Here is a 26,203-nt window from a genome sequence, read left to right on the forward strand (position 1 = left end):
GGTCCTGTACCATATTTTTATGAATTGTCTTAAATTTTCTGTTAGTCAGAATCCAGCCCTCAGTGCTGTGAGTTTGAAGTGTCCGTATTGGTACTGGCCCATTGTCTTCAGTGTAAAAGTATTTTTTTAAGGCATCAAGAAGTAAAAGTTCATGCCTAAATGAATATATTAATTATTTTTTTTTCTGTTAAAACTCTGTACTCTTTTTTATTTTTCTTCCATTATTCTGCTTTTCTGTCTTGCATACGGATGCTTCACTTCATCTTAATCTCAGATGATGTGCTGCTGTAACATTTGGCAATCGATGTTTTGGTTGACTGTGGGCAAAGCAGGGAATTTCATATTTCAGTGTGGTGTAAAGAGAGCTGATTTTATGAACAGCTTACTACTTGTCAGGTCTGTTTGTCTGTCTTGTGAGAAATTTTTCTTCCATTTTGAAAACCCCTGGGAGAGTAACTTTGTTTATTATTCAGATGAACAAAATTCAAATCTGTCTCCTGTTTCCTTCCTCGTGCTTTTATCAGCATTAATCTGGAAAAAAGACACTAGGCTTATGCTGTGTAATGGTCTGAGGAGAGCACAGTATTCTTCTGATGATGCCATTATTTCAAATTAAGAATGTCTTGAGTGTTCTCAAAACCAAGAAAGCACAAGGTGAAGAGGCCCAGTCTTGCTTGTCTCTGACTAACATACAGCATCGCTCATGTTCTCAAACTCCAGGAGTTTTTGGGCTGCCATATGGAAATTACTTTTCTTTTTTTGAGATTATTCTTGCCCACTTTCAGTTTTAGGATTGATACCTTCAGATTTTCTTTCCAAAGATGGCTAGAATCTCCAGTCCTTCTAGCATCAGTGAATAAGGATGCAGTGTCATGTAGTCTGAAAATAACCACAAACTCATTAGTCTCACTGCAAACCTTGTCTCAGCAGCAGTGTTACATCTTTCCCTTTATCTACTCTGCCTGGGAAACAGAGGAGATAGGCTAACCTGAGCTTCTAAACAGACTCTGCAGTTCTTGCTTGCTTCATATCTTGTTCATAGCTCTGTTTATTATCCGTCTTGCTGTGAATGAGGCAAGCAATAATTAGTATCCAGAAAGCACAAAATGGTCTTCAGGTATGCACAAAAATCTTTGGAAAGCTTTTTCCTAATATTCCCGGGATTGCCAGAGCCTTGTTCATCTCATCAGTCTGTTTCCTTCCTTTTGAAAGGGACATTCTTAATTTCTAGGCTAGCTGAAAGATATACTTAAGTTCCTGACGCTCTGGCTGTCTCCAAGCGGCTTCTCTTTCACCCTAACATCCTCCCAGTGTTCCTCATTTAAGCAGATTTCTGTATTCTTTCTTCACTGTCAGAGAAAGCGGTAAGGCTAAAACATAGGAAGAAGGAGCTGAGTGGTGGGGTACAGAGTCTTTTAGGAAAAGGTGACCCCTATCCTCACTTGTTGCGATTAAAAATCTCAAACTATCTCACTTTCCCTGTACGCATGACTTGACTTCTCAGGAGTCCTGGATATTAACTGAGCTTAGTGGAGCAGTGGGTTCTCAAAACCTTGACTGAAAGGAGTGGGAACAGATGTCAGGCTTTCAGGAACTTTTTTTCTTTTCTTTTAATACAGAAAGAGCTCATGTGCAAACTGGTTGGAATTAAGTCACCTGCTGAGTACCATGTTCTTAAAGAAGCTGTATTTAGCAAACTGGGAAAGGACAAAAGTCAGCTGGAGGCAGTGGAATGGTAAAATGTTCTAAATGTTCTAAAACTCAAAAGGTTTGCAATTCTACCCATTTTGGTCCATGTTGAGACTGTTAAAGTGATATACTGAACAAACTGGAAATTACAGAACTGAGACTTAAGCTGATGGATGATAGGCAGTGATACAAGTCTGTCTCATTTCTTCTGCCAGGCTAGGTTTATTGGGAGATGAACCAGTTCCAGCAGCAGATTCCATTGTGGGGGCTCTTGCAAAGCACATGGAGATAAAGCTGCCCTTTGGTATGTAAGAAATTCTTCTTTTTCATGGCTTTGAGTGGAACAAGTCCATATCTCTTATCAGCCTTAATTGGATTAGTCGGTTTTACCTTCATTAATAAACCTTCATGCTATGTTTTTTGATGTCTTATGATATTCTCTACTCCCCCAATTTATCCTTTTCTTTCCCTGTTATTTGTCTGCCTTAGTAGGCCCTGTCTTGTGTCACTTCCCAGATATACGTGGTGTGTATGCATAGTGCCTTGCTCATCAGGAACCTCACCTTGATGTGACTGAAATAGAAGTAATGAATAGTTTGTGTGCTTTTCTCTTAGGTGCTGGAGAGAGAGATATGATTGTTATGAGAAATGAAATAGGTCTCAGGCATCCTTCTGGTCATTTGGAAGACAAATTTATTGATCTGGTTGTCTATGGTGATAACAAAGGATATTCTGCGATGGCTAAAACAGTAGGATACCCCACGGCTATTGCTGCCAAGATGGTTCTAGACGGTAAGTGACTGTTCCGGCTTCAGTAACAGTATTTCAGCGCTCTGGATCTTACTGCCTGTAGAAAGCAGATGTGTAGCGTTTCTGAAGTGTGTATGTGTGTGTGTGTGTGTATATATATAAATTTAATCAAACTTTTCCCATCATCTTTACGGGATTTTTTAATCTGCATATATGAATGTTTCATTGACTCTTCTTAACTTCTTAATCTATAGAGATTTTTAGTAGTTTAATCTTAAATGCTGTAGAGGAAACCTGTGGTATGGTAAATTACAATTAATTATGCCACAGTGAAGCAGGCTAAAATATACCTGTGCTAAACAAGCTAGTGACTTCCACTGCTACTTTCTGGATTGGTCAAATGTGAGGCTTGGGGCATATTACCTGATCATGTTCTGTGTATATATACACAGGCCTGCTCTGCCTTGTCATCACCATGTTTAAGGAAATATTGTGATTTCACTTGCTTGCTCTTAATCTTTAGAACTTCATTCTTCTCCTGGCTAACTGACATGAGCAAAAACTTCAGGTTGCGGTGGGGGTGGAAGGGGAAGCTGTTTTGGTCCCTTTTGGTTTAAAAAAAAAAAAGCCAAACTTTTGAAGTTCAGATGCTTTTCACCTAGGCATGGTGTCACAGCTCTATGAATTAAATTCAATCTGTGTATGCTATTATGTACTTCAAACTTTTTTCCCCTTGTTCTTTGGTACAGTACTGCTGCTGTGTGAGAACGTAATGCCAAGGCTGATTAATCTGCATATATAGATATGTAAAAATATAAAAATTTAAAATGTATATAATTGCGATTGCATATTTTTACCTGTGGTGGGATGAGCATGGCTGGCTGCCAGACGCCCACCCAGATTCTCTCTCCCCCTCCTCAGCAGGACAGGAGGAGGAAATAAGGTAAAACAGACTCAACTTGAGGGAAATTAATTTTCTTGCCAATTAAAATAGGTTTGGCTAGTGAGAAACAAAGACAAAACAACACCTTAATCCCCACCTCTTTTTCCCAGACTCAACTTTGCTCCTCCATTTTTGTCTTCCCTCTGCCCCGAGCGGTGCCGGGGGACGAGGAATGGGGGCTGTGGTCAGTCTGTAACAGCTCCTCTGCCGCTCCTTCCTCCTCATGCTTTCCCTCCTCACGCTTTTCCCGTGCTCCACCCTGTTCTCTCCACAGCTGTGGGGGAGTCTCTGCCACAGCACCTGCAGCACCTTCTCCCCACCTTCTTCCCTGACCTTGGTGTTGCAGGGCTGTTTCTCACACTTTTTTTCCTCACTCCTCACTGCTGTGCAGCGTTTTGCCCTTTCTTGATCCATTAAGATGTCCTTGCCAGGGGGGTTGGACTAGGTGACCTTTCAAGGTCCGTTCCAACCCGAACTATTCTATGATTTTTCCCAAAGTGCCACCACCTTGGCTGCAGGGCTCAGCTGTGCCCTGTGCTGGGTGGGCTGGAGCCAGCTGGAACCGGCTGTGTCCGGCACGGGGCAGCTGCGGCCTCTCCTCACAGAGGCTGCCCCGCAGTCTCCGCCGGCAGAGCTTTGTCGGGTAAACCCAGAACAGCACTTAACCTTGGTTGTTTTTTTTTTTCCTACCTTTATCTCAGGTGAAATAGATGCCAAAGGTATGGTCATACCGCTGACAAAGAATGTTTACAGACCGATACTGGAACGTGTTCGGGCAGAAGGTGTTGTGTACAGTACGCGCAGCGTTATCAAACAGTAACCGGAAGCGGTGGATGGAACCAGATTTGGCTTTGTTTGGTTCCTCCTCGCCTTTAAGAATCTCAATTTGGACCAGCTAAAGGCAGCACCTGCCATGTCACACGCAAATGATGCCTTCCGTAAAACCAGTCACCTGGCTTTGATGTCGATACCCAGACATCTGTAGATACCCAGATGCATGAATTCTGGTATTTTCCTCTTAAAACTGTTATGCTTTCATGTACATGTCTCAGCATCAATCAGATCTTTCTTTAGATCTTTCCTGAAATATCTCAGGAGGATTTTTTTTTTTAATTTATCTTTTAAGTGTGTAGGGTTATTACTGAGACACAGTTAGGCTGAAAGAAAAATCTTACTAGATTATTTTGTGGTGGAAAAGTCTGGTTAATGAATTCCATTGATTAAGTTTGATTGTTTGAGTGGTAAAAATAATTTATCAGAGTAACAGAGATGAAAGTGATACTTAAATTTTAAGTCTTGTTGTCCTTTTCCCTTTAATAGTATTTGTGAATGTTTTCACAATAACAATATGCAAGAAATAGTTTAGAAATTCTGCACTACTAGCAAATAAGATCCTGTTAAATCTTGAAAATGTTCAGTTAAATATTTGAAACCTAGACCTTAATATTTTTTAAATCCCTTTTTTATGAATGTAAACTTAAATTAATTGGAAGAGGGAGGAGTTTTAAAGCAAGCCTCCCCCAGACCCTTTCCCATTACAGAGTGGAAGCTAGTTGCAATACGTTGAAATACGTGCTGTTACGTGTTGCCTTGTGCTGCGAAGAGAGCACACGAGCATTTAGCTCTGCAGCCAGGAAGGGCATTCTGAAATACGAGACAGTTAATGTGCTTCGAAGCCGCTCCACATGACATGTTTACTCTTTCCACTTACACTCTGTGCCTCGTCCAGGTTAAGTGCTGTTACAAAGGGAATAGACTGTGTAGTTTAAGCACCTTTAAAATGCAGTAGGCTCAGGGGTTTAAATCACTACTTTGTGAGTTAACTTCTGTCCTTTTGCTATCATGCTTTTGAAGCCTTCGTTTGGGAGCCTGTCCATACTACTCAGTGCAGTGCCACTTCAGGCTGGTGAGAGCCTGACAGTGTACCAGCTCATTGGATGCTGAGTGCTGTGCTGCACAGACGTGCCAGCCTGGCTCCAGTGGCAGTTTAGCCACCTCAGCCCAGAACTGAACTTCAGCCTGAGTGCAGCTTCTCTCTGACAGAACAGCAGTTGCCTCCTTCCAGGTCAGGGCTACTTCTGTGGCTTTTGCTCAGGGATTTCTACACCACCTTGCAGTGCAAGCGTGATTTAGACTTCTCCAGTTAGGTCTGTGAGGTGGAATGCTGTGGGCAGATACCATCTGCGCTGGTACCTGTGTGACTGTTTGGAGCTGTCCTTTTCTAAAGCTGAATACTGATGCTGGAAGCTGTCTGCTTTCAACTTTGCTCACAAGAGCACTTTGCTGACAAACGCACAGCCTTTAACCTCCTGGGAAGCATAGTGCTATTGTCATGGTTTTGAGGGGCTGTAATTCCAGGTGTTGCTCTGCCTGCTAGGAAAAGCAGCCATAAAAATAGCTGAAGTTTTGATCTCCGAGCCTTGCTACTCAGGATTTGGATTTTCTTTGTGTAGATGTATTGAAGTAGCAACTGCAACAAAGAAGAGGGTGAAAGGAGCCAAAGGGAAAAGGAAGAATGAAGGACAGAGTATTATTGTCAAAGAGGAGGGCTTTTTATACTAAACCACTGAATACTTTTGTACTGTCAAATTTGATTCTGTTACAGTGCCATTTGTGTTCTGAGCATCGGATGAAATCCTGGCTCCACCAAGTTGTTTCACTTCTCACTGACCTTATAGGCCCTTGGTCTGTTGTATGGCTGGTGTGTGCATCTGGGGTAAGGAAGGAGCCTGCAATGAACATTTCACTCTCTGCTGCCTCCTCCTTCCCTCAGCAGATTAAAGGTCCACAACTAAGGGTTAAAATTAGGCTTGTATCTGCTGCCCCTTCCAGTCCAAGTGCTTGGTGAAACCAGGATTTCACTCAGGAATTCTCTGTTCCTTCCATTACTCCACAAATACACAACCATGGAGTTGTGACTTCCATATATTAGTGCACCTTGCTTGTTTTTCTGCCTAGGAAATGCAATATACAAAGAAAATGGTAATTTTTTAAAAGTATATAATCTCTTTGGAGCACAAGAAGAATGAGCACTATAGAGTATTTTCTTCAAGAAACACTGCTACTATTTTTGAAACATTTTATATCAGAATATATTTCTGTTTACCAGTGCAATGCTGCTTTTTGTTTTCTAAGTTTAGAGTTAAATGAGTTTATTGCTCAGCTTTTTCTATGAAGATTATACTTCTTAGTTTTCCTTGCATATTATTGGAAATATAATTGTATCTTACACATGAGAATGCTTGAAAAATAAATCCGAAAGCCTGTGTTTCATTGTCATGTCATCTTTACAGTCTTGTGAGATGTGTATGAATGGGATTTGGCTTTTTACAAGGATGGTTATATTGAAGGGGTGTCTACACATGGACTTCTCTATGTACATGAAACACCTTTCCATACTTCTTGCTAGACTCACAAGAGAAGACTCTTCAAGGATTGTTTAAACATTGCATCTAACACCCATATATATGTTTATATGCATATCTGTATCTAGGCATCGTAGTCAGCTGTAATCTGAAGAGATGCAATTTTTTTTTAGCACCTGTTTTGTGCTTGGGCACAAAAGTGGAAAGCTACAGAACAGTAGTTGTATAATGTCTCCCTGTGCCCCAGGAAGAAGTGGAAGCTTGGTGTCTCAGTGCCTGTCTCAACTTGAGGGCCTTGCTCGGCTGAATACGTGGTTTGGTTTCTGCTATCATGGCCTGGGCTGAAAGGCCAGGCTGTTCACATCAGGCTGCAAGGAACAGATTGTCACTGTGTGTCCTTATTTTTTCATTTTGGAATTTATTCTAGTGCCAGCTCTCCATGACAGATAAGATCCCAGTTTCTTCCTGAGATGGACGTGCTTGAGCCCTGTTACGTTCAGACTTCCTTCCTTTCCTCAGTGTTTCCCACTCTCTCTGGCCCGGATATTCCTGTAGATGAGAATTGCCTTCCTTTCAGGGACTGGAGCGCAAAAGTGTGACTGCTGGACAAAGGGCATTCGCTCATAGTTCAATGGCTGTTTAAAGGGAAAAAAATAGGGGGTAAAGTGTGATTAGGCTGGAAAACTAACAAGGAGATGGATAAAAAAGAAATTTAGCTTTAAGTGTCCAGCAGAATCTATCAAGGGAAATCAGACCATCTCAAATCCACTGTGACTAATTACAGAGCCACAGGATGTAGCTTTGCTAAAACAAGGGAATGAGTTCAGTAATCCAAAAGGGTGTTGGTTTTTTTTTCAACTTCCTTTTCTTCTAAAAGGAAAAACCTGATATTAATCCCATCCCTCTTCAAGTCTAGTTTAAAGCTCTGTCAATCAGCCCCCCTAGCTCGTTAGCAAAGACCCTCTTCCCACTTTGAGAAAGGTGAATCCCATCTGACACCAGCAAGCTTGGTGCCATGTAGGCCATCCCGTTATCAAAACACCCAACATCATGGTGGTGACACCAGCCGTGGAGCCATGTATTAATAGACTGACTCCATTTGTTTCTTCTGATCTCACTGCTCGCAACTGAAAGGAGAGAGGAAAAAATAACCTGTGCTCCAGATTCCCTTACCAACCATCCCAAGGCCCTGAGCCCCTAATCCACCAAAGCACAAACCTGTGAAACAGCGATGGATGGTCAGACCTCAGCCTTGCTGGAAGGAAGTAGGGAAAACTAAGATGGAAACCTAGGACACCTCAGACTTAGGGTGTAGCTGGGTCCTGTTTCTGTTTGTAACCCCAGCAAGACATCACGGCTGCTCTCCTCCCCAGCCCTGCTTTGCTTGTGCTTCAGAACACTTAAAGAGAGAAATGAGTTTAACTTTACTAAACTCATTTGAAGTAAGCATGTACGACTGAAAATTTCAACTCATCTGAAATTACACGTTATCCTAGGACGTTGTGATGAACTATGCCTGGTAGAGCATTGTGATAAAACATTGTGAATGAGTTTAGTCAACTGATTTTCAATTCCATACTAAGGTCTTCAACTAATAGGCTGTTGTACTTATAGCGATGAGTTTGTATGACCTATTCATCATTTATTGCTGACTTTTGTAAAGCTTTTCCATAGGTATTAAATCACAGCATCACCACCACTGAAAAGTTGGTGATGTTAGTAAATTACTTAAGTTTTTTTCCTAACTCTCTACTCACCTACGACTTCTTAGGAGGAAGCTCACGTATTGAGTTTTCCTTGTCACACACAACTTAGAGCTTTGTAAAAAAAAAAAAAAAAGAAATCTTAAACTGACATTGTTTATTAATATCCTACTTCTTGCAGGAGATACATGACATCTTTTCCACACTTGACCCAGTTTGAAAAGGCAGGCTATGTGTCTTTTGAGTCTGCAGCTTGGATTACAAGAAAAAAATTAATTAGAATATGGCCTTTGTCTGAGAGGGGAACTGACACGCATTTATTAAAATCTGTAATCCATCATGGTTGAAGATTATAAAAGATTTTTTATGATTCTTATTTTTTTCTAGATCAGAACCAATATGTGTGAGTAAAGAGATTATCCTAAGCAGTTATGTTTTAAATAACTTGTCAGCATGCTAAGATGATGAATGTGATTACAAACATCTCTGGAAGAAACCTTGAATGACAGCTGATTCCTTGGATTATCATTTTAAAATGTCTGCAAAACAGTTTAGGTTGAAAGGAACAGTTATGTCAAGATGGGATTTTAGACAGGAGGATTCCTTTTTTGCTTTTGGTCCACAGAGGCTTGAAAAACATAGTGGAATTAATTGGCCTAAAAACTGCTTTGTGTATACAACTATGTGCAATTGCAAATCCGTTAATAGAAGATATCAAAATAAAAAGCACAAAGTTATTTGTGGCTACAAGCCAATTTTCCTAAAAAAAAGGCTGGGGAAGCAGCACACAAGGATTACAGTTTCTTATGTTGTGTACTAATACGGTGAAGTGCAGAAGTCTATAGTAAGAAGATTATGGAATATGGTTTGGAAATGGCCATAAGATCACAATTAACCTCTCTTGTAGAGGCACCCCTAAAGATTAAGAAAGGAAAAATTGTGTTTATGTTTTTTGGAATGAGCAGCGGAAATTATCTAATACAGCTGTCCTGGTTAGCCTGGATGTGCAAGGGGAGGTGTCAGTCAACCTGAGGGCTTTAGAGGAAGCAGTAAGGAACCCCCAGGCCACCTGGAAAGGGAAGATAGTCCCTTCCTTGAAGAGCAACCATTACACGCTTCTGTATGCACCAACTTTGTGCCTGAAAGCTGTGAAGAACAAGTACGTGTAATTCAACAGTGTTACAAAAACTTAAATTGTTTGGGACAATGAGCGGGTTCTATATATTTGAAACTATTATGACCTCCAAAATAACACAAATATAACACACAAAAATTTTGGATCCTATTTTCAGTGGTGTTTAATTTCATTAGGGATACATTGAAAGTTCCCTTCCACTTAGAAGCCGAATCTCAGTCCTGTTCTTCCCGGGCTTCAGAATCAGCAAATACGCAGGTATGACAAGAACCACCGCAAAATTTAAAAAAATGTAAAACCTCAATAAAAACATCTTGGCTCAGAAAAGTAGGTTCCCTCATTTCTGAATTATTCAATCAACCAGTTATGGCTGTCAACTAAGGAGGCAAGCACCAGTATCTGCAGGCGCATGGCTGGCGCCCCGAGGCTGAGCTCTCTGCACAGACCCTGACAAACTGCTGGGCACGGGACGGGGAACCGCTGAAGAGAGGAAGAGTGAACCAGATGGCACGAACAGGGCTACGACGTCTGGCTGCATTTCACGGGCGGTTCATGGGGCGTGGCGTGAGGGAAGGCCACGCTCTGCTGGAGACATTTTGGAAAGAAAAGCTCACAAGGCCCAAGAACCATGGTAACTGTGTTGATAATGCCATGTGCGGCTGAGGGGATCCAAGTGGCAGCATCAGAGGTTTCACACTTGGGTATGGCTGTAACAAAACTCGAGGCCTGAAGGAAAGGTAATTAGGTTGTTTATCTGCAAAGAGACAGAAAGCAGGGTGGCTAGGGAACGAATAAGCAAGGGAAAACGGAGGAGGGGTAAAAGGGGCTGCATGCAGTATCCTTGTGCGGCTGTACCCTGTCCTTGATCACTGTTCTACCTCTTTTTAAATCCTATTCCTATTCTCTGTTTGTGCGTGAGACAGGAAAATCATCCTGCATTTGGCTCTGGTGGACAGGGAAGGGGAAACCCCCAGGGCCCCAAGCCCAATGGGTTCAGCCACTCCGTAACCTCTGGGGCTGCACTGTGGTTACGAAGAGAAGTGGTCAAGTGTAAAAGAGAATTCAAGCACATTAACATGTTAACATAGTTAATATGTTTGCAAAACAGACTATAAATTCGTTTGCAAAACAAACTATACATTACATTGTTTTGATTATTTTGTCTATATGATATTGTTTTCAAAAGAGGACAAGAGCAGGAACAAGTCTGCTTTAGTGCTAGCTGTTCCATTTTGTCTCCTGGCCTAGCACCTTCACGCTCATTTCATGTATCAACAGTATGAGGATTTTTTTAAAGTTTCCACTGTTTAGATTCCTCTAAATCTAAATTTATTTTGGCTTTGTTGCAGCTTCACCTGTCCATAATCCCACACTGCCGAAGGGATCTAGATTTATCTGCTGACACACCAAGATCTCTCACACACTCTTGCCTTAGGAATCAGTCAACTGAAATCTCCAAGCCCACATCAGGTCCGACTTCTCCTATCCTTACTTTTCATCTAAGATAGTGTCTGTTGGGTTCTGTGGCATTCTAGTCCAGAACAGTATCTCTGCTCTCAATATTTCTACATAGCAACTGAATGCACCAAAGTGAGAAAATAGTTACTCTCATGGCCTGTGTTGGTTTTAAACAAAGATCTTTTCTGCTCCAGGCTCCTCCACCCTCCTCAGTGCTTCAGCCTTCAGCACAATCAGTATCTTTTCTTGCCAACTCAGAGGGCTACAGAAAATAATTGAGTGACCAAGTGGAAACATCTTGCTTTTGTTCTTGCAGAGATCATTTGCTTTATTGCTTCCCAGAGTTTGGCTTTTGCTTTGCCAAAGGAGGCAGCAAAGACCTCAGCAGCTGAATGAATGATCTGAAGCAAAGCCAACATGGAGAAGTCTTGTGAGGGGGCAATTAAAGCAATTTGGAGGCATGGGGACAGCCCTTTAGCCTGTGGGTGACCAGACTGGGTGATGCACAAGGAGAGGCTAAAAAAGGAGCTAACCTGGACACTGAGTACGGGTGGAAGTGGAACAGAGATTAAATAACAAAAAGTTTTTCAAAACTGTCTTCTGAACTCGTAGATTCCATGGGAAGAGCAGCCATCTCCAGGTCAGCCTTGAGTCCTTATTCTTCTAAGTAAAAGCTCTCCTACCTGACAGTGAGGACTGTTTACTGTATGTGGAAGACTGCTAAGCACAGACTGGAATATTTATATTTATTTTTGCAATGCCATAGGTAAAAACAATTTAACAATGCCAAGTACAGGTGTTATTCTCATAAAAACTTCTCATTTCAAAACAAATGATCTCTATTTCCCACAAAAAGTTAAAATCACATGCAGCTATATGAAGGTTAATTGCTTAGAGATGCACAATTATATATCAGAAGACTTTGTTAAAATAAAAACATACTGGACTACATCATTTTAACAAGGCAATTACACAGAACTAGAAAACTGACTCTGTAGTAAAATATAAAAATCTACAATTAGAAATATAAATTTGGTCCATGGATCACTACAGAAGTAGCAGTATTTACAGTAAGTATCAGATTCCTATTCTAAATGTCCAATTGAAGTCTTAAAATGTTGAATGTTACGGAGGACAGTATTTTATTTACATTCTACTATATTAAAAGTTGTATTTCTAGCAAATGTAAATTGTTATAAATACAGCAAATAAATCAAATACTAAACCCATGACATGTTTGTAATTGAGAATCCTCTAACATCTATACATATGATAGTTTTAAGTTAAAAGTAAAGCCAGATAAATCAAAAACTAATACTGAAAAAACATACCACAATTCAATTCTTAGAAACACTGTAAAAGTCAATCAAGTTAGTCCAGACGTAACAACGTATTACAAGAAATCTTTCAAGAAAAGGCACACATTGTTAATGATAAAAATTCCGCAGGAACGTCCTATGGAACAGAAATGACTGTTTGTTTGAGCAACGGTTGGGATCTGATTATACATAGTGACTGGACAGATTCCCCCCGCCCCCCCCCCCAAAGTATAAAACTGAAAATAATATTGGTAAACTCCAGGTGTGACTGGTGTGATGCAGGTGTGTGTGTTCAATTCGATGTGTTACTTAAACTAAAGATTCTAAACTTTCAGCTGCGTTTCCGTCGGGTAAAGCTGAGCCATTACTGTCCATAGATGCTGAAGGGTTTTCTTCTTGCCTCGTGCTGACAAGGCTGAGAATAGCTTTATACAGAAACTGGTACTGTTCCTGGAGAAGCAAAGAGGATATAGTCAGTGTGTTGTCAGAAATAATAACACTAGATTATCTTGTAACACTGTTACTCAAAATTAATTAACAGCTGATGTGTCAGTCTGTTAATGTACTGTGCTCCACAATTTACTGTGTTACTTAGCAGCTTTATTAATTTTCTGACTAATGGCTCCCCCTGTATACAATGTAAAGCACAACACTAACAAACACAGTACAGGTAGGGGAGTAAACTGTATTTTAAAAGAAAAATGTGCTGAATCTGATCCTTCTTAAAGTCAATTACAAAGTTCCCACTGACTGATGGGGTCAGGATTAGGGCCACTATTTGTCTGGTGGCTTTTTTTTCCCCTTGAATATGTTCTCATTTTTGCCCTCTCAATTCTATTGAGGCAGATTTTTTTTCCTTTCGGTACTTGCATTTACTGTTTATGTTTTTGAAGACCCTGCCAAGTGCAGGAAGAGAGATGAGAGTTTCTGGCAAGATTCACTGAGGAGGCCACTGCCTAGAGGGAGTGGGAGGTCTCAGTTGGGTGCAGTGGGAAATGGGGAGTGCCAGAAGCCAGCTGGACCACAGTGTTGGCTGGGAAGGGGGAAACAACTGGATGCTCTGCGCAGGGCAGCATTGTGGGAGAGCGGAAAGTGCTGCAGCAGGAAACAGTGGATGCTCTGAAAGGGCAGAGGAATATTTTGGGTTCTAGGATGGGTACACGAGGATAAAGAATTTCTGTGATGGAGGGTGTGGGGAACAGTAAGATAGAATAAATAGAGTGGGGTTTGGGGTCTGGACTATGAGGTTGGACTAAGATATGGGGCAGAAAGCACAACGGATGTGAAAACCTGCAGTAGGAGGATGGGAAACTAGAAATCTGAGATAAAGAGCCCAGGTATTTGCTGGAGGTTCCTGGGACAAGAGGACTGAAGGTCCTGATGGTGCTGTTAGGGTGGGAAGAGTTCCTATTTTCACTCTGTTGTCTGCCAGGCACCTCAGTCTGGGCTAGCGGGGTACAGCAAGTGGCAGACACATCTGTCAATCCTGTCATGTCCCGTTTTTTTTTTTCTGCCAAAAACGTGATAATGCTAACCCTAACATTTAACTCTGAAAGTGCTCTCCTTACTACATCTATTGTAGCTCTACGGCAGTCAGATTTATAGTGGTATGATCAAGTGGTTCATAGTTTTAAATTTCTATGATGAATTTTCATTTGTATGACACTGACTTAGTAAGTAATTCTCCTTTGTTATACTTTAAATGTTTTTTCTTTCTGTAAGCACAGTGACAATGGTGTCAAGTGACCATTCAACAGATCATGAAAGATCAAAATCCATTCTGAAACGGGAAATTAGAGTAACTACTTCAAGGTCTACTTGGAGTACAAATTTATTCCTACTGAATTAAAACCTTCAATTACATGACATAGTGCAGATTTTATGATGATAGTGACAGCTCTGCCTATTTTGAGTATGACCACTTGGTAACTACATAGCAGGTTTTCATGGGAAATACTTTGTTTCGGAATAAGCAGCAGGTCCACTACAGAATGTCATGAAGACAGTTTTGATTAACTCATGCAGAAACTGAGGCAAATGGTTCAGTAATGTTGCCCTAAGCTTACTAATAATACCACATATAGGAAAAAAAATATGCACATATTTTGCTTATTACTTACAATGTCTGTAAAGACTCCAGGCCTCATCAAATTTATCATCTTCGCTACCTGGTAAACATCCACTGAGTTCTCATTTTCCAGTTGATGCATCAGTGTTGTTAACGCACAGAAAGTGCCTGCTGTCACTCCTCCATGCCTTTGTAAAGCGAAAAAAAAAAAAAAAACCAAACCACAAAACACACAAAAAAGGTCTCTAGAGACTGGATCAAGTTTCTACTGCTGGAGAAAATACAAAATCCAGGGTAAATGGGTAAGATTAATTTCTGTCATGTCATCTTTAGACTTTCTGAAATAGGCCTGCCCAGCAGTGCCTTAAGACAACCTTCACAGCACCTGGCCACAATTTTTGGAGAGTCTTTAAAAGTCAGTCTTGCATAGAATCATAGAATAGTTAGGGTTGGAAAGGACCTTTAAAGGTCATCTAGTTCCAGCCCCCCTGCCATGGGCAGGGACATCTTCCACTAGATCAGGTTGCACAAAGTCCCATCCAACCTGGCCCTGAACACTCACAGGGATGGGGCATCCATCAATTTTCCTACAATCCTCTACAAACCAAATCCTGAAGGCCTCAGGTGCTTCAGTATTTCAGCATTTCAGTATTTTTGGCCATTGTCAAACAGCTCGAGTAAGATTCCTCAACTAAATAGTCTTACTTCTTTCAATAATAGACAGTGAAGCCCTGATTGATTTTCTCTCCAGTGTCCTACTTGGCAATCATATGGAGTATCAAAATCATAGGACTGAAAAGAGGACGTTAAAAGTGTGATAAAATAAAAATGTTTCTCTTGTTGATGCAGCTGAAACAGAAGCAGCAGCACTATTGCTAGGTGCAGACTTTGTGCGTTGTTCCAGCAGCTTTCACTCTAAATTAGATGAAAGGATGGTTCTACAGAAAGACATCAAAACAAACTGAAAGCTGCAGTTCTTACTCGTCATGTACGATCATGGGTCCATCACGGTTGGAAGTTTCCTCTTTGATGATGCTGATCAGTTCAAAAGTTTTACTAATAGGACTATCAGGATTTGGCCATTTTGGACACTGAAAATGCCTCACTTCAAGGACATAGTCATCCTAAAAGAGTAAAAAACTACATAAATCAATTTGGTAAAAGATTGACTGTCTTTATTCTGATTCTTCATCCTATTCCAGTCCGGCTCCAGCCTCCAGATACAGAATCCCAGCCCTGTGGAGGTTGGATTACCCTATTCCCCATGTCACCATATTACCTATAGAGGTTATTCCCTCCCTGGGTATTTCAAGGGTATGGAATTTTATCACTCACTTACCATAGAAAATGTAACAAAATGCAAGCATTACCTTTAAAAATTCAAGTCCTGAGTTACATGTTTATGACAGTGTTACCTGTGTAGCTTCTAAAATAAAGTCTTGGATCATGAGCTTCTCCTCGTTAGAGAGACACTTGTGTTCTTCAGCAATCATAGTAACTTTGAAACTCTCACAGTTTATAGGCTCATCTTTGTTTGGCCAGTATACAAATTCATCTTCAGCCTCCAGGAAAAAAAAAAAAGAAGCCATAAAAGTAAGTAATGTTGAGCTCTTAAAATAAAACTTAATCCAACATAATAGATAATGTGTCATGTATGTAATCAATGCAGCCAGCTAGATTTAAATCGACAAATCAAAATCTGAGTGGGATTACAAACATCACAAGTGATGCTTTTCAGACACCTCTGTAGTGGCCCTGACCAGAAGACCACTGTACCTCATTGGACATAGCGACCCACACAACAGGCAACATGTGCTGTGTTGCGCTGTGCCACACGTCCACCCTGGCCTTTAGGCTGTGTTAAGCTGCCCGTAGCCCATGGCCACAGCATAAACTCGGCTGGTGGATTGTAACTGTGCTGTAGCTCCCACTCAGTACCAGCAATTATGACACCTGCGTGGCCTTGGAATTATCTAGAAGTAGAGCAAGAAGTTCTCATGAAAACATCCTTTCTGTTTGAGAGCAGAAATGATGAACAGAGTTGTTTTCTCTTAAGAAAATCCTGTAATAGCTTGAATGACCAAAATGGTGGTAACCCTTCTGTGGACGGGAGCTGCATGGCATGATGTACCTTGACCAAAGATCCATTCAATGCTGCACAACTTGGGGTTCCCAGCATCTGAAGGGATGTAAGAGTATCTATACTAACCTCTCCTTTATAGTGTCAGCTCTAATAAATAGCATTTTAAATTATACTTTACAGAGTCTGAGTGCCTTTCTTACTGGGATCATAATGAATCAGCACGTCCTGGCAAAGCAACCTCCCTTATTACAAGGGCTAACTTAAAAATCCATCTGTTTTAAAGGAAGTGTAACATTCATAAAACATTTTATGATAATTAAAAACCAAACATTGTCTTGGTTGTACATGTTTTTCCAATCAAGCAAGACTCTCCAAAGCATTTGGATGGCTTTCCTCCAAACTCATTACCAAACATGATGCCCTCTCACACCTCAAGATTTCTCTAAAAAACCCTAAAAGCTCTCACATATGCCTACAGTTCTAGTAATTGAAAAACCTATTAATTTATTATTAAATTACACATACAGGGTGAACACACGAGCTTTCTTTGCTGTTTAGAGTCAGATAAATCCCTGCTAAACAAGCATTTGTTTGTGACTTCAGGAGACAAACAAGAGAACAACCTCATATTTCTCCCCTTACCTAATAATGGCTGAAGAAACCATATTACATCTAAAGTAAAAGTCCTGGAGCAAAACTAACCTTGTATAACGGTTACTTCTGCTGTTTGTCTCTTTTTATAAATTATACAGGAATAATTCAATACTTTCTTATGTCAGTTGCAATCTGCCCAGAAAAGGATCTCCAGATTTCCACTAGATGATCTGGGGGATTTTACACTTAGCATAGTACTATTAATTTTTAACTGGTTTTTGTAAAATGCAATATAGTGTCTCATGTACTGCATATTTCAAAATGGTAACAGTATTAAAATTCATACATAAACCCATAACAATCAGCCATGACACTTACCATGTTCTGGCTATCAGGAAGCATGACTATTAGCTGGGCATTATGGTCCCATATCATTCTCCAGAAATCCTTGATAGTGTGTAGTAAGGGATGCTGGGTAATAATGAATTCATTACTTTGATAATAACCCTGCAAAACAAAAACAGACTCAGAACTGATGCCCAACTATTAGCATTTAAAGGAAGCTTCTAGTGGATAGAGCCAGAAGCCTAGAAAATAAATTACAGACTTGTGTCTCCTTTGGCTTCCTGCAAATATCAGAAGAATATGAAATTTCCACTGCAGTATTTTCCAGATGAAAAGAAGAAAATCAATTACACTGAAATGATTTTTAAAACTTAACAAAAATTTATCAAAAATAAAGATGAAAGAAATCAGTGGAGACTTGAACATCCAACTCTGAATGAAAATACATTAACTCAGACACACATGCTAATTGTTTCACATTAACCAGACTTCTAGAGGAGCTGGCAACCTGAAACAAATACAAGAATACTTCAAAGATCTACAAAAATCCCAAGTAGTCTCTTAATTTTTAGACATCCCAGATGAACTTCGCACAAAAGATAGCTCTTTTGCACTGATGGACCTGATGAAGGATCATGCATAAACAGCACTGCAGGGAGCTTTCCCATATCCTCCTGAATGTCCAGGAAGAATTTAGTCCTCCCTCTCAGCTAATGAAAGGGAAAAGAGTTGAAGAAAACCGAGGGAACAAAAAGATAATGAAAAGCTGATGAGCTATGGTGCCTTGGGCTATGCCAGTTGCAAAAGCTCTGTAAGATGAGCAGGTAGGAAGGCAAACCACAGTACTGCCATTAAAAACTAACAAGTTAGTTAACACTTTTAGTTCATCTCAAAACATCCTTCCATAGATGGCATTTAGCTTTACCCGTTCTAAAAAGTACGAAGAGATTTCCGGTTCTACGGATTGTCAAAATGCAATGCACTTAACCAAACTTAAAAATAGTAATAACAGTAATCATACTTCCTGGGGGAAGTAACTCTTTCAGGCAGAGTGAATAATGGAAGAAAGGAGCTTTCAAAACCAGGACTGTGCCACCAGAACGTGGACACATGGCAGCTCTGAAACCAGCTCTACAATGGGACATTGTTTTTCACCAGTACAGTAACGGACTTACCATTATATAGGAAGCATTGATGTAGTCTGTCCCTTCACCAGACAGCGATGAGATACCCACTCGAGATCGTTCCACTGTAAAAAAAAAAAGTAATGAACTAGTACATATGTTGCAATGACTCTCATATTACAACAATTATCTCACATATCTCATAGTAATGATAACACTAAGCTCTATCAATCAGGCTAAAGTGTTATGCAGCCATCTATTTTGTTTTCCTATGTGTAGTAGTTAAATAATTTCTTCACTAAAAGTACTTTACAGAACATTGCTCCACACAATGCAGATGTCTTCAGTTCTTGTTGAGGAAAGATTAAAAGTTTCACACGCACAATTCATAAACATTTGGCCACTCAGAGAAGCTGATTTGAACAAGCTTACCAGGAATGATGGATGAAGTTCGGTTCTTTTCTCTGTTACACTGTTTGAGTGCAGTTGAATAATCACACTGTTGTGTGTTAGACTGGCTCAGTAACTGAAACAATGAAGTTAAAAAAAATCAAGTCACGGTGCAAAAGCCATTCCTTCATTAGCTGCATTATACAGAAGGCTGCATGTATTGCAGGTTAGTTGTCTCTCTTAACCTTAGGTATCTAGTTATCTGGCTAAACTACTTAGCAAGTCATCAGAATCTTTTTTTCTTCACTGTTTTATCAGTTCAAATGATTCTTGAGCCCTAGATAGATAAGCATGCCTTTGAGGGAAAAGCCACTTTATGTTGGTCACACGTCCAGCCCCTCACTGCTTGTGGCCACCCCAGTGTCACTGCCATTTTGTGAAATGTTTGTGAAACAGTTTTTGAAAACAGTAAATTTCTGCACAGAAAAATCTGCATTGTTATACAGACAGTATAGCTCCTGTTTGTGAAACAGTTTTTGAAAACAGTAAATTTCTGCACAGAAAAATCTGCATTGTTATACAGACAGTATAGCTCCTGATGTGAGACTTCTCTAGAAGTCTCTGGAGCTCAGAAGCTCCAGTTAGGAGCTTCCTGATTTTCTCTCCAAGCCTGTGAGATGAAAACAGGGCTGATCTGGGGGGAACTCATTGACTTACTTGTTTCAACTAATACAATTCAAATAGAGAAGAGTATGAGAAGGAATAAGTATGCATGTATAAACATCACAATGCTGTATATATACTGCTTAGGCATGAAACAAGTTGGAAAACAGGTCTTTACTACTTTTTAGAGGTTTTTTTTTTTGATTGCTAGTAAAATCAATCACATTAATCACAACGTTTAAAAAATCAAAAGACGCTTCTGTGATGTTTTGGGCTGGGCATGTGTAGCTTTCAGAAGCTGCCTACTTTGGAAAAACATAGCAAAACAGGGAAGTTCCATCAAAACAAATTAGATCACAATCTTTTTCATTTAAAATATTTATGCAGTAAAAGAAGGCTCCACATCTTTGTTATTATTCTAATAATTTTAGCTTGCAAAGGAAATCAGATTGAATGAGACATGTCCCTTTCTAGTAATATTTAAGCTTTTGAAATTTGAGCTCTACATGGCTCCTACAATTTGCACGGCACATTCTGTGATTATATATATATTTACATACTCTGTTTCCATATATTATGTATTTTATTCTTTCATCTGGGTAGGAAAAGTGGGACACTTATCTCTTCAAGCACATCACACCTGAGATAAGAGTCCCTACTTTTCCCATTCTCTTTTCTGGGAAAGCTCACCTTGAATTGTTTCTCCAGTTTGGTCTTTCCTGTTGGTCCAGGTATCAAGAGACCATTCACATAGGCATGAATGTGAGTCTCAAGAACTTCTGTTTCTTTACTGAGTATCGCTTCGACCAATGCATCGTGAATGAAGATGTATTGCTCCTAGGAAAATAAAAACATCCAAGCTCTAATTATTTTCAGATTCCCCTGCACACCTCTGGCTAAGCTGCCACTTCTGGCGTGGTCAGTATTTCTTCACAGCATGCTGCTGTAGGGGTGTTTTCTCAAAAGTGATCCTCTACAGTGAAGGCTGTCCCTCCACAGGACAGTACACATTTACAAACACAATTGAACCACACATGCCATGTATATCATATAATACCAAATTCCCACCACCTGTGGTATCTTGTGTTCAGAGAACTGAGTTAAAAATGCAAGCATAGCCTTGAGTCAAATTTTCAAGTCAGCTTGTTACACAACTCTCCCTGTCTTTCTTGCAATAAAGTGATCGCTCCCAGTTCCCACTGCTATCCTCTATTTTCTCTCTCACATCCTTTAGAACAAGTGCCCATGCTGTTGTTGACTATCTTTTTTTTTTCTGTTGAAAGGCACTGGGGAATCTAACCACCTGTTCTTGAAACCTGAAACAGACTTTCAAATGCCCTGCTGTTGTCCTTATTGTTTTCTTCTGGTCTTTCACTATTCTATATATAATCTTCTGTTTAAAGCAGCTATAGATAATCTTCTGTCCGAAACAGCTTTTTTTCCTGCTTTTTATTGCCTGATACTAACTGTTTGATCAGGTTCAGTGAAGATCTGAACACCTGACAATGGTGCTTCCTTAAAAAAAATCTATGACAAAAAAAGCACTACTGCGGGAAGTATGATTTATACAGACTTTCTCTCTTCGGAGTCCTCCCTAATAAATGGACAAGAGCCCACAGACAGGTAATTTCTAGTGCATTGCTCTAAGTGAGCCTAGAGGAGTGTCTCTATAAAAACAAAAGAAGCAAAAGGGAAAGTCCAGTCTGGTGACTGGTTGCCGTTCTGTCTGGTGGTGCCAAAAAAAATGATTGTATCATCTCTCCTCCTGCAAACAGAAATAATCTGTAATAGTCTCTCACTATATATATTTTAGTCTTACCTCAGTCTGCACCAAGTAGTTCCTTTGAGTACGTATGTGTTTTAAGAATCCAAATATGTTGACTGTCCCTTCATGCTGGATTTGCTGCAGCATGCTGTCTAACACTATGTATGTGCCTGTCCTTCCAACACCAGCACTATAAAACAAAAAAACCAGTCTTGAGCCTGAAGTAAAACAGTAATAAAAATAACTGTTTCTTATACATAGCTTTTTCAACAAACTGATGCATAGGGAAGGTTTTCCTCTACAAATTGTTTTATTATACTATATACTTTGCTAAAACTTCAAAGCTGGTAATGAAGAAAAACCTTTTAAACTCATGTTTTTCTTTGTACACAAATAGATCTAAAGATCATTTTCTCAAATTATTTTCAAAGTATCAGTTGAAATAGAACTAAGGGATTTCCTGCAGGTCTGCAATTTTTAGGCTTCTGATATTCCTTAGGATACTTTGTCAAGTATATCTAGAAAGGGTAGCATATGTCAGCATCTGGGCAGGGTTAATGTGCCCAAGTTCTTCCACATTGAAACACAAATCACTTCAAAAGGAAAGTTGCATTATGCCACTCAGTACACATATAGGAAATTTCAAAGATACTGGACTGAGGAAAACCCCAGGAAGTGGCAGAGCTGCTGAAGGTACATCTGTAAAAGAAAAAGCTTAATGCTCTCCAGATACAGCTAAGAGGGCAACCAATGATTGAAGCTCTTCTTAAAAAGGAAAGATGTAAAAGAAAGGGTTAATCAACTCACTCCTGTTATGAACTCTTGACTCATTTAGCATAAAAGCTTCTGTATCGTAAGATTAAAAAACAATTTTTCTTTCATAAAATACCTGAGTAGGGTAGTAAAAAGTCAAGAGGTCCTTTTTAATCTAGTCATATATGGGAACTAGTCAGTTGTAACTCCCCTCTAAGCTGTATGAAAATGTTACGTGCATTGGTACATGTAACTTGACAGCAACACTAAGCTGGTTCTGCACGGTTCCTTACGGGCAGACCCAAGCTCAGTCCGTACACACCAATTCAGTCATCTCATTTCTTCCACAAAGGTGGCACAAAGCATAGGTAGTGTGAGCTCAGATTGCTGTAATAAACTGTCTAAATAAATGTAATATAAAACTGAAAGGTCCAGTTTATCAACACACTATTAGACACAAAACTATAAAGATTACCAGACACCATCTGTACTTGTTATGAAAGACAAAACATGAAAGTACCAAGACATAAAAATAGCTAAAAAAGTCTCATGAAGTTCCTCATACGTGTCCTCCATATAGCCTGTAAAGATAAATAAAAGTTACATTTCTCACATGAGATAACTCCTCTGAAATTCTATAGCGCATGGGGGCAAGTGAACTAAAAGCCGAATAAAACGGCCTACAGACAAGAGGTGAGTTATACCTATGACCCAATGGAGAGGTCTGACTGAAGCCACACAACTTACCACTGTTCACTTTTAAAAAACTCAATTTAATTGACTTATAATGCATTGCTGATCTCTCAGCCTACTGGCATAGATCTCAGACTTGGTATTTTGGAGAAACTCTTATTTTGAACAGGCAGAATGTAGATAGTGGCAGAACAACCAAAATGTGGAATTTTCATTTTCCAAGCTAAAAACAGATTTCAGTCAGATTAGATCATCCCAGAAATAAAATATCTTCATTTGCAGCATTTCCGAGGTGACTTTACCTGTTGGCTTCCTCAGAGTCAGCTCCAGAAGGACAGAATTCATGAGGAGGTTCTCTTTCCAAATGTTCCATCAAAGGTGAGGTACTACAGTGGAAAACCAGAACCTGCTTATATATTTTACAATAACCTGGTCCTTCACGGGCATTGTGAAGTCAGTCCAGGCCCTACAAGCCCTTTTTAACCATTTTTCCCTGAGCTGCCCAGTTTTAGCGAGCACTGACAGAACACCTGCCTGCACACTGCGGCACATGCAGACCTCAAACTGTTCCCCAGAATGCTCCTCCATTGCAAATGACTGCTAAAGCGCAGAGTAATGTTAAAACCAGCAGAGTTGTAGTTCAGCCAGAAATAGAGTGAGTCTTCTTTTGTGGACAGAGCTCCTCTTAGGATTACAGAGTATCCCTGCACCAAAGAAAGCATGAGCCAAAACCATCCTAACAATATATTTGTAGAAATGAAACAATTACTGCTATATATGTATCTGGTAAGCAATCAAGAGAGTAGTATAGAAATGTGCAAAAAGGTAGAAAGAAAAGCATTTTTGCAAAAAAGAACATGGTGCAGAGTAGCATCATCTTGTTTACAGCCATTATGGAGATTTACAGAAGTGGCATAGACAGTTGATTAGCTGGCCTTACCAAGGATCGAAATATCAGCTAAGAAATTAATCTTATTCCATCAGGAACTGTTAAAAGTGAGTGTGAAATTTTGCTTAACCCACCACTGAAAAATTCATTTTTTTTTTCTGCAAAACAAAAGCGGAGTGAACCTTATGGCGGTAAAAACCACACCTGCAATGAACCACAACAGGCCCGACAGCGTGGCGCTTGGCATGCGATGCCTTCCGCACGAAGGTGAGCACGGGCAGCGTGTATTCTGGAACACCCATGTCAGGCCACTGGGTATAGTGGTACTGAGTTACTATACGTCCACTAGACCTCCCTTTCTGGGAGCCCTGCAACAGAAAATAATTCCATACGTAAGCAGCTCACATTTGAAAGGCGGCTCTTCATAATTTTATTTATGTACTTGATAGTTCTTGAATTAGAACTGTCCCTAATTAGTTAAAAGCATGGCACCTAGCTCTGAATATTCCAGCTTTGAAAGAGAAGAGGAAAGACCAGTGCTTCTGTCCCATCAGCTTGCTCACTGAATGGAAAAATGACCTGGCACTGTCCCTTAGAAAGTCACAGAGAAAGGCTAAGAGCACTGGAGGGTTACAAATTACAGCTGCTCTTAAGAGTGACTAGCTATTTCTGCCATGCTGCTCCTCTGTTGGGTGGACAGAAAGAGTAGGATTAATCTCATCCAACTTTAGTGATCTAAAAGGGAATTAGCCTCGTGTAGGCTGCTTTTCTGAGCTCCCTCTCTCAATGGTAACTCAGAGGCAGGGATACCTTCAGAGAGCAGGTCACCTTATTCAAAGATTGTTTCCTAAAGAAGGCAGAAAAAATTACTCACCGGTAAGTGCTGTATTTTATGCATTAATTGTACAGGGAGGCTGAGAGACTAGATATCTAACATTTAGGTGGCTGAAATAAATTAAGCTTTCAGAATCCCTCTCAAAGTAGCCAGCATCACACCACTGAGCTGAGAGCACGCTCATTACAATAAAACAAGGTGTGGATTCACCTGTTATTAAAAAGCAAAATGGATAGCTGAGGTGGGTAATGTAATTTATACCAGATTTTCTACTAGTTGCTCTCTTCCTGAAAATGTATCCTCCTGCTCACCAGGCAGGCAAACCCACATCAGCTCTCAAATGTGATCATTGGCTTTTCCCTGATGGTCCTACATCACACTATTACTACAGGCTACCATCTTCTCAGTTTGTTGATCTGGTCAAATCAACAGAAGTTGACAAGCAGCTTGGCTGGCTGAGACCTACAGGATTCAGCTTTACGTATACAACAGAAAAGAGCTGCCAACTGCCTTAAAAAATATTCTGAGCAACTTTTAACACTCCCTTTTGCCCAACCATGTTTTCAGGATGCCACAAACCTTTTTGATCTTGGTGTTTCTAAGAGTAAAATTCCTCACAGTGTAATAGGCAAGTACATGAACGCTCTTCTGAGTAACCAAGAAGTTCCCGTATTCTTCACTACCTTCGGCAGGCCAGTACTGGTCACATTTTCTCTGTTAGAAAGCAAATGAAAAAAAAAGAGAAAAAAAGAAAGAAAACAAAATGTCAAACTAGAAAGCTGAAATGTTCACATTTAAGAGCACAGTCAACCATAAAAACATACAGGGACTCTCAATATACCCAGCCTATAATAGACATGATCTTCAGCACAAGAGAAGAAATAATGTGTATTTGTTTTGTGCTGTAAAGAGAGATAGCTGTGTAAAGATGCCCTCTATTTGGAACACTCAAAAAAAAAAAAGAGGTTTAAATCATACTTTCAGAGCTACAGCACTCCAATATTGTAGAACTTGCCATTCTGTAGGCAATCTAAAATCTAAAGAAAAGAACAGATCGTCTATAGAAATAGTGGGAATTCATCCAAGTCAGTGGAGTCGGAGGTGGCTTTTGGGTAGTTCACAGCATGGGTAGAGTATACTTCTGTCTGATCAGCGAGGGTGAGGGTGAGCTTGTGCGTGGCCAGAACACACAGTAGAGAGCTGTGATGTCCAGCCTTTCAGTTGGGCAGCCATATAGCCTTCTCTAGGAGTACAACAAGAGTACATGTTTATGCCATGGTATTATTAATGAAGCGGTACTCTCAATGTGGCCCTCGTCTGCATTTGCTATGTCTGTATCATCTGACAGATGCTTAATTGGTCATATGACAAGACTTACACGTGTTTTAGGCATTGCTGCCAGTGTGCGGCAAGTATGATGCCATGTCTCTTCCTGTGACCCCAGGATACGTGCACACTCTTATCACACAACAAGAGAAACACAGATCCTGTGATAAGATTTGACTTCATTTTGTCTCACTGGGCAAACGTTTATCTCACCATGTAGTAGGAAAGGAACTATGGGTCCTATGGGATGTTAACAGAAAAATTCACCCAAACTACAGCCTTCTCCTTTCAAGGGTCTAAGGCACCCCTGAGA

At 40.1% G+C, this 26,203-nt stretch overlaps 2 protein-coding genes across 8 annotated transcripts in view; one reads left to right on the forward strand and one right to left on the reverse strand.

Annotated features, from left to right (window-relative positions):
* AASS (aminoadipate-semialdehyde synthase) overlaps positions 1-6,650 on the forward strand; it is a 32,090-nt gene extending 25,440 nt beyond the window's left edge. For both annotated transcript variants that reach the window (XM_086747268.1, XM_086747262.1), the window contains 4 exons: positions 1,620-1,735; positions 1,905-1,993; positions 2,305-2,481; positions 4,084-6,650. In XM_086747268.1, coding sequence (XP_086603394.1) covers positions 1,620-1,735; positions 1,905-1,993; positions 2,305-2,481; positions 4,084-4,202 — 501 coding nt within the window. In that variant the 3' untranslated portion in view covers positions 4,203-6,650. The remainder of the gene's footprint in view (positions 1-1,619; positions 1,736-1,904; positions 1,994-2,304; positions 2,482-4,083) is intronic.
* A 5,122-nt stretch (positions 6,651-11,772) lies between these two features.
* The window catches only part of PTPRZ1 (protein tyrosine phosphatase receptor type Z1), a 141,756-nt gene continuing 127,325 nt past the window's right edge, over positions 11,773-26,203 (reverse strand). For 3 of the 6 annotated variants that reach the window (XM_086747302.1, XM_086747280.1, XM_086747287.1), the window contains 12 exons: positions 25,144-25,278; positions 23,934-24,097; positions 23,143-23,226; positions 21,449-21,584; positions 20,320-20,466; positions 19,009-19,102; positions 18,628-18,701; positions 17,486-17,614; positions 15,846-15,992; positions 15,412-15,554; positions 14,483-14,618; positions 11,773-12,812 (listed from right to left, as the gene is read on the reverse strand). In XM_086747302.1, the coding sequence (XP_086603428.1) occupies positions 12,672-12,812; positions 14,483-14,618; positions 15,412-15,554; positions 15,846-15,992; positions 17,486-17,614; positions 18,628-18,701; positions 19,009-19,102; positions 20,320-20,466; positions 21,449-21,584; positions 23,143-23,226; positions 23,934-24,097; positions 25,144-25,278 (1,530 nt within the window). In that variant the 3' untranslated portion in view covers positions 11,773-12,671. The remainder of the gene's footprint in view (positions 12,813-14,482; positions 14,619-15,411; positions 15,555-15,845; positions 15,993-17,485; positions 17,615-18,627; positions 18,702-19,008; positions 19,103-20,319; positions 20,467-21,448; positions 21,585-23,142; positions 23,227-23,933; positions 24,098-25,143; positions 25,279-26,203) is intronic. The other 3 variants (XM_086747292.1, XM_086747312.1, XM_086747321.1) reach the window with 1 other exon arrangement.

The sequence above is a fragment of the Chlamydotis macqueenii genome, chromosome 1 (assembly GCF_036417535.1).
Source record: "Chlamydotis macqueenii isolate bChlMac1 chromosome 1, bChlMac1.mat, whole genome shotgun sequence".
Lineage (NCBI taxonomy): Eukaryota > Metazoa > Chordata > Aves > Otidiformes > Otididae > Chlamydotis > Chlamydotis macqueenii.